Below are 7,613 nucleotides of genomic sequence, written 5' to 3'. Positions count from 1 at the left end.
CCCTGTGGGCAGAAACAGGCAAAAGAGGTCACTGGACTTAGTCTGTCCCTCCCCATCTTACCCACTCCTCCCCTCTCTCCCACCCTCCCTACACACACTTTTTGTGGTGCTGAACTCCAAGCAGCTGGTTTTTGCTATCAACTCCAAGAATATAAATGGCCAAAAGAGAGCAGGGCTGAGGGTGCGAGTCAGAGCACAGAATGGCCAGCCTCCTGTGAATGCTTTCTCTTCCCAGCCCAGACATGTCTCCTGACAGCAACAGTGTGCTCAGCAGCGGATCGACAGCACCATGCACTTCAAAAGCAGCCCACTCCAGGCCTGGGCCCTGTCTCTTAGCTTTTTCTCACAAGGCTAGTGCCTGAGCCACAGTTCCACTACCAGCTTTTGGGTGGCTAACTGCAGGTCAGAATCGCATGAACTTTCCCACCTCGATGGCTTTGAACTGCGATCCTCAGATCTCAGCATCCTGGCAGCTAGGAGCCCTGCCAGCCTTTGTAACTTTTTGTGTGGACCTTGGACCCCTAACTCATCTTCTCTCCTGGTTTCACCGCCTCCCCTTCCCTGGGAAGTCATTTCAATCCTCAGCTGCTGACTTATGGAGGTGGACCCCTAGGTAGGGGAGAAGCAGGAGGTGACATCCGGGCAGGCGGAGCTGACAGGTGCAGCAAGCACGGAAGCAATCATGCTCACAGAGCCAGAGGCTGTCTCCACGGCAACTACAGATCAGTACCCAGTGATCCTCCCGGGAAGGCCAGCGGCGTCCGCCCCAGCACCAGACCCTGTGGGCTCGGGGGTCCCGGGTCCCCGGGAGGCGGCTGGCATTTCGGAAACACCCTTTAAAGTGGCTTTCAACTGCACACCCAGGGACGCGGCCCGGGCCCACCCAGCTTCCGGAACCCCCCCCACAAAGGCCGCCCGACTAACACGGGGTCCCAGCCTGGCCCAGCCCCCTGAGAAAGTTCTGGAAAATGCAAGAAGCTTCTGGAAAAACGGGAGAGTTCCGGGGAAAGCTGGCGTCTTCCATGCACGCCAGTGTGGGGCGGGAGCGAGGGTCTCGGGACCGCCCTCCGCCGCCTTCGGGGGACCCCGGCTAAGACCAGACGCGGCCTGTTCCCACGAGGGAAACGCGTGACGACGCGGGCACGTGCGGGCGGCCGCGAGCGGCCTCCGACCGCGCGGGGAAGGGGCCCGCGGGGGACCGCGGACGGCGGCGGGACTCACCGGCCGCGGGTGGACCTGAGCCCGCGGGTGCTCCGCGCGCGCGCCCGCGTAGCCGCACGCACGCACGCACGCCCTCTGATCCGACAGACCGGGGCCGGGCGCGAAGCGGGGCCGGGCGCGGGGCGGGGCCGGGCGCGGGGCGGGGTCGGGCGCGGGGCGGGGCGGGGCGCGGGGCGGGGCCGGGCGGGGCGGGGCGGGGCCGGAGGCGTTCATCCCGCCCTCCGGGATGCCGAAGGCGGGGCTCCCAGAGTGGGTGGTGCAGGGGCGGGGCCTGCTGTGTGAATCCCGCCCACAGGGGAAGGCCGTCGGCCAGGCTCCCTGGGTGGGTGGTGCAGGGGCGGGGCCTGCTGTGTGAATCCCGCCCACAGGAGAAGGCCGTTGGCCAGGCTGGGTTGGTGCAGGGGCGGGGCCTGCTGTGTTAGCCCAGAGAACCCTAGCAGCTGAGATCGTTTCTGCCTCGACCTCTCCAGGGTTAGGTGTCTGTCTCCACACCCAGAACCGCTTCCGCTCTGCAGGAGAAACGGGTGGGGTGCAGAGACCCCGGTCCTGGAGTCCGATGGACACGCCTGCGTTCTGATTCTTCACTCGTGGCCTGGTGACCAGCCACGGGACATCTGAGATCCACGGGCTGCGTGCGTGTGGATCGTACGTCCACTGGCAGTGTCTGACGGGCAGCAGTGCTCAATCCGCCGTGCGTGTTTTTGTTGGAAGGACTGGGGCCGATCTCGGGTAACCGGCCGGGACGGGGGCGGATGCGGACGCCCTCTCCCGGGCAGCCCCTCGCTGCAGCCCCGTGCCTGGGTCCGGACCTTTCTCCCGAGGCCCGAGTGAGGCTGGGCATGTTCCCTGGATGGCAAAACTTCAGGGTCTGTACCCTCGGGCGAGACCCCTTGATCTTTAAATGAGTCAGCAAGTCACCCAATCAGACTTCTTTCCCTTGGCAGGATTGTTTTCGTTCCGGCCAGCGGCTGGAGACCCCGGATACCCGGGCGACACCAGCTTAGCCAATCCAGGCCTTGCAGGACAGTGCTGACGGCTGGGTTTCCAGCTGTGGGACCTCCCCGGAGCCCGCGGTGGCTTCAGAGGCCTTGATGGCGGTCCCAGCCAGCTGGAGGGTTGGCCTTGTAGCTAAAGAGGAAGATCACGCTGCCTTCACTTTGTCCCGCCAAGCATGGGAGCACTGAAGACAGAGTCGAACTGGTCAGCCGGAAAAGCCAGCCTCAGCCCTGGACTACACCGGAGCTGTAGAGCGAGGGTTCTTTTTTTTTTTTTTTTTGGGTCCGGTCGTGGGGCCTGAACTCTGGGCCTGGGCGCTGTCCCTCAGCTCTTCAGCTCAAGGCTAGCGCTCTACCACTTGAGCCACAGTGCCACTTCCGGCTTTTTTCTTTTTGCTTATGTGGTGCTGAGGAATCGAACCCAGGGCCTCAGGCCTATACAAGGCAAGCGCTCTACCACTGAGCCACCTTCCCAGCCCCAGAGCGAGGGTTCTTAATTGGAGGAATATAGAAAAGCTTCTGGAGTTCATAAAGCCCTATTTCAGGTCACAACCTGCAGCAGCCCAGAGGACGCCAAGAGGGCCCCAGAGTAAAACACATGCAGATGCAGCCAAGGTGCATCAAGCCGCTCAGCATGGCCTCAAAATCGCTGTCAAAATTCCCAGAATCCTGAGACTTATGGATACAAAGCCCCTCAAAGAATGTGCCTGCATGGGGGGGAGGGGGGAGGCTGGGAAGGGAGGTGAAGGATAAACAAAGGAGGAGGCTGCAATGCTTGGTAAGAAATGTATGCATTGTCCTGCTTATGTAATTGTAATCCCTCTGTACAGTATGTTCTCAAATAAAATAAAATTAAATTAAAAAAAAAAAGAATGTGCCTGCAGAGACCCAGAGACTCTCCCACTAGGAAGCCACAAACGGTTTCTAAGTGTCAAAAAGTCCCTAAGTATCTGTCCATTTGTATCCATCACCAGATCACAAAAAAGCCCTTGCCTTGACGTGGGCTCTCAGCTTAGTGATCTCCTTCTTTTGGTGTGTGTGTGTGTGTGTGTGTGTGTGTGTGTGTGTGTGTGTGATATTGGGATTTGAAGTCAGGGCTTGTTATGATGCTTGTATGCAGACACTCTTGCCACTGAGCCATCGTACCAGCCCTGTTTATTGTTGGTTATTTTGAGGAGTCTTGCTACATGCCTGGAACATGAGTGTGGGCCTGGGAAGCATCTGCTTACGCTACGTCTCCAGTCACATAACTAGGACAAGCAGAAAAACACCACCTTGCCTGGCTTTCCATTGAGAAAGGGACTCAGAAACTTCTGCTGAGCTGGCCTCAAACCATGATCCTCCTAATCTCAGCCTCACAACTAGTTAAGATTATGTACATGAGCTACCAGCACATAGAACTCTTTTTAACAGAGTTGAACTGTCATAATCTTCATTCCTTTAAAAACTGAGAACTGAATATGATGGCACATGCCTATAGTCCCAGCACGGAGAAGGCAAAAGCTGGGAGGATCTTAAGTTCAAGGCCAACCTGGGCTATATAACTCTGTCTCCAGAAGAAAAAAAAAAGTATAGTTTACATGCAGCTGTATTTTTAATGTATAAAAAATGAGGAAAACTAAAGCGATTATGTAGCTAGAACTGCTGAAGATGTGGGAGCTGTGGCGGGAGCAGGGCACAGGGGACTGCAGGGGGCTAAAGCTGGGGTCACTTTAGGACATATCCAAGGAAAGGCGCCCTTTCCTCGAAGGTGTCACAAAGGTAGGACCTGGGGCTGATGTCCTGAAGGTGTTCCTGACTTCCTGCTACAGCCAGCCACGGGGGTGGGGGTGGGGATGAGAGGGGGCACAGCTTGAATCCAGCATCTTTTTGAATGGCACTGACATGTACCCCACCCCCAGCATGCCATCCAGAAACAACATCTCTTATGCTATCTTGATGGGGAGTGTCAGGTCCAAGTGAGCAAAGAGGCTGCTTATTCTGTTTGGAGTGAGGTACCAGTTCATCGTGAGGCGATCAGATATTATATGGCATTTGTTCTAAAGGAAGTAGCACATATTTTAAGCAAGTGTGTACTTCCTATGGCCAACATGAGCCCCTGTAGCTTTAGGGTTTGAATCTATTTGCAGAGTTGCATAATCTATCAGGAACCTGTGTTCCTGGCAGTAGCCTGATTTCAACTGCTGGGGTTTGAACTTAGGACCTAGGTACGTGCTAGGCAGGCACTCTACTGCCTGAGCCACACCTCCAGTCCAGTAGCTTGATTTGGTAAGTTTGGCTATTCCTTTGCCAAACTTTGCTGGTTTTATAGAGAACAGTGTTTTTTTTTCTACCTGCTGTGGAAAGTTAAATGATGCCCCGATGTTCAGCAGGTTTGGCAAAAGCCAAGTGACAGGTAGGACCAGTCTGGATGGGGACAATCTGCAAGTGTTTGAAGTCAGGGTCTGAGTTCAAACCCAGGGATGGAGCCACAGCGTGGCCTCAGGGACATTCCTCCCCTCTCAGCCACGTCTGGAGGAGCAAATTGCTGTTCTGTCACCTAAGAAAGTAAAGCCACAGGGTCAGGTAGGACAAAGCTCCAGCCTCCAGGCGTCCATTTGGATTAAACCAGAAGGCAGAGCAAAAGAGGCAGAAGCAGTGGGGATCACGTTCTAAGGTGCATGTTCAGCCAGGGCGCCTGGAGAGGTCATCTGCTGCCCGGGAAATGGAGCCTTGGGAGTCCAAACAGGAGCTATTAACCGGGCTTCCCCAACCCCCCTGCCAACCCACGCAGGGCAGGGCGCCTCCTGCTTCTACCCACGGGGCAGGGGCAGGGCTGTTGGGTTCAGGTCACAGCAGCCCTCTCTAATGAGGAAAAGCCAGAGGTGACCCAGCCAAGGGCTGGGCCGCACACCCGGTTCACGAGCCAGCACTGCCCCAGACATCCAGCTGCCGACAGGATGGGGGCAAGTCCTCAGCGAGCGGCCTGCAGAGGATCTGCGGAGAGACTTGGCGCCCAGCACCGCAGCACTGTTCCATTAAGGGAGGGAGGAGCAGGGAGGGATACGGATAAATTTATTAGTTAAATACTGATTTTACAGCCATTTCACCTTAAGACCATGTTAACAGGTTTGCGGGGTCGGGAAAGGATGGGAGGGCGGCCTTCAGGGGGAAGACAACGTCCAGGATGATTAGAACAGGATCTTGGTTCAAAGATGTTCTCTGCAACGACCAGAGGTGTGTGGGGAGGGGCGGCGTTGGGGAGGGGATGGAGCAACGCCACAGCCACGGCTGAGGACGGGACAGACATGGTCAGCTCAAGGACAGTCTAATGGCCCTGGAGGCCGCAGTGCCGTCTCGCATCCGGCACCTTCTTTCTTCCCATGGGTTTCGTTTGGCTCCGGATTTGCTTCCCACGGATCTTTGCAAACTCTCGTGTGTTTCACCTTGTGGACAGAGGCTCTGTGGAGGATAGGTGCAGGTCAGGCACCGTCTGACCCGTGGAGAGGCCAAGGCCCTGGCGGGCTCCTAGAGTCCTGGGGCAGGCCGCTGTCCACAGATGGGGGGCGGGGGCTCCCAGGTAGAGATGAGCATCACCAGCGTTGCTATAGCAGCAGGTTTTGTCCATCCTTGGAGCCCTTGGCATGTGGCCTGGCGGCAGACCCGAGGGCCACTGGGGGACCACACTACCCAACTCTTCCCTGGCCAAGGGAAGGGCATGTTCAGGGAAGGCGGAGCTCAATCACCGAGGGCAGGCTGGGGAGGGGCGGCCAAGCTGTGTTTCCTGGAGTGGTCCCATGTGGTCATGCAGTCTCCTCCTCCTTCTCCTCCTCTGTCTCCCCGGAAATGCTCCAGGCTGCACCTCGAGTGTGGAGGCAGATTGCCACGCCTCGGGGGGAGTGTTAGGCCAGGCCAGGGCTGCCCCGCGGGCGGCACCCCGCTCCGGCCCAGGCAGAGGCTCCGTGCAGCCTGCCTGGGAGCCCAGAGCCCCGGGCCATCTGGCTGTCCTCAGGTCCCCAGCACTGGAGCATGATGGAAAACCACCGCCCTGGGTCACAGTGTCAGGAAGAGGGGAGAAGCCCCTGGCCTCTGTCCAGCGCAGTGGGGGAGAATGAGAACTGTCCAGCTCCAGGCCTGAGATCTGGCAGGCTCACGGCCAAGGTGGCTCCTGGAAGGGACATCTGAGGACAGCCAGCCCCGGCCGCCTCCAGCTGACCGTCCATCGGCTTCAAGTTCTTCCCAGGGGTTCCTCTGGAGCCATTCCCAGACAAGAGGGGGGAGGCCGGGGAGGCCCAGCCTCGGTCCCTGCTGCCCCAGGTCCCACGTCCGAGCAGGAGTTTGAGGAGGGAGGGAGGGAGATTATGCAGTGATTATGTCCCCGTGACTGTCGGTCAATACCAGGCTGTTCCAAGAGTCCTGCTTGGAGCTGGCCTGCGGCGACTGGCTGACGGGAGACGCGTAGCCTTGCGGGGAGAGCTTCAGGGTAGAGAGGACGGGGTGGATGGAGGGTCCATGGCCAGACACTGCACTGACCGAGAACGTCTGAAAAGCGGAAAGCAGGTGAGGTCAATGGGAGGCTGGGAGGGCTGAGGGCGGGGCCGGGGAGGGGAGGAGGAGGGCAAGTGCTGCCCTCTGCTGGGACCGAGCAGCGAGTGCTGCCCTCTGCCTCCGCCCTGGCTGCAGGGAGGTCTGCATCATCCTGTGTCACTGGCGGTGAGCCAATAGGGTTGCAAGTGCTGTGTGTTCTCAGAAGGGTGTGAGGGCCATGGCACATTTTCTACAATCTTATCACCAGCGCATCACAGAGCGGCTGTTCTCCAGAACTGTGGCTCTCTGGGACCAGGTCCTATATAAAGCGGGTTAGGACATGGTGTTGCCTAACCCCGGGGCAGACAAGAGATCAGAGAGGCAGGAGTGTCAGGAGAACAGGGAGGTAGGTGGTAACATCACATTCCCGAAAGAGGGAGAAGAGGGGGCCATCATCACCTACAAGAGGCACCTGTGGCCCTGTGCCTGAGGCCAGACCTCATGAACTGGTAGCCTGCCTACCATGCTCACCACCCCACCCCCAGCCGCTTCCAGGCCTGCGTCTGTCCATCCTCCTGCTGAGATCCGTCTCGGCCAAGAGCCCTGCTCTGCCTCCAGCCCAGCCTCCGCGGGGGTGTGTGGTCTGGCTCCTCTCTGTCCCACGTGCCGGCCCCTGGGCCCCTCTCTTCATCTCCAAAGGTCACTGGGCTGCTCCTGCACACCTGGACACCCCCGTTGGGGCCTAGCACTGTGCGGGATGGGGCATCAGTGGCCCCATCAGTAGTCTAGAATGGGGCGCCTCCTTCTGCCACCTGCAGCCCCCACTCCAGCACCAGCCGAGCTCCTGCGGTCTACCTCCCCGGCAGTTCTGTCTCTCCACCCACGAACGTA

At 58.5% G+C, this 7,613-nt stretch overlaps 1 protein-coding gene across 2 annotated transcripts in view; it reads right to left on the bottom strand.

Moving 5' to 3' along the window:
* Positions 1-6,505: 6,505 nt before the first annotated feature.
* Positions 6,506-7,613, bottom strand: part of Gata4 (GATA binding protein 4) — a 36,446-nt gene continuing 35,338 nt past the window's right edge. For both annotated transcript variants that reach the window (XM_042699860.1, XM_042699861.1), the window contains exon 6: positions 6,506-6,737. In XM_042699860.1, the coding sequence (XP_042555794.1) occupies positions 6,555-6,737 (183 nt within the window). In that variant the 3' untranslated portion in view covers positions 6,506-6,554. The remainder of the gene's footprint in view (positions 6,738-7,613) is intronic.

The sequence above is a fragment of the Dipodomys spectabilis genome, unplaced genomic scaffold (assembly GCF_019054845.1).
Source record: "Dipodomys spectabilis isolate Male_0828 unplaced genomic scaffold, ASM1905484v1 ptg000263l, whole genome shotgun sequence".
Taxonomy (NCBI): domain Eukaryota; kingdom Metazoa; phylum Chordata; class Mammalia; order Rodentia; family Heteromyidae; genus Dipodomys; species Dipodomys spectabilis.
Note: the sequence above shows the minus strand (reverse complement) of the source record. Positions and strands in the feature narration are given on the sequence as shown.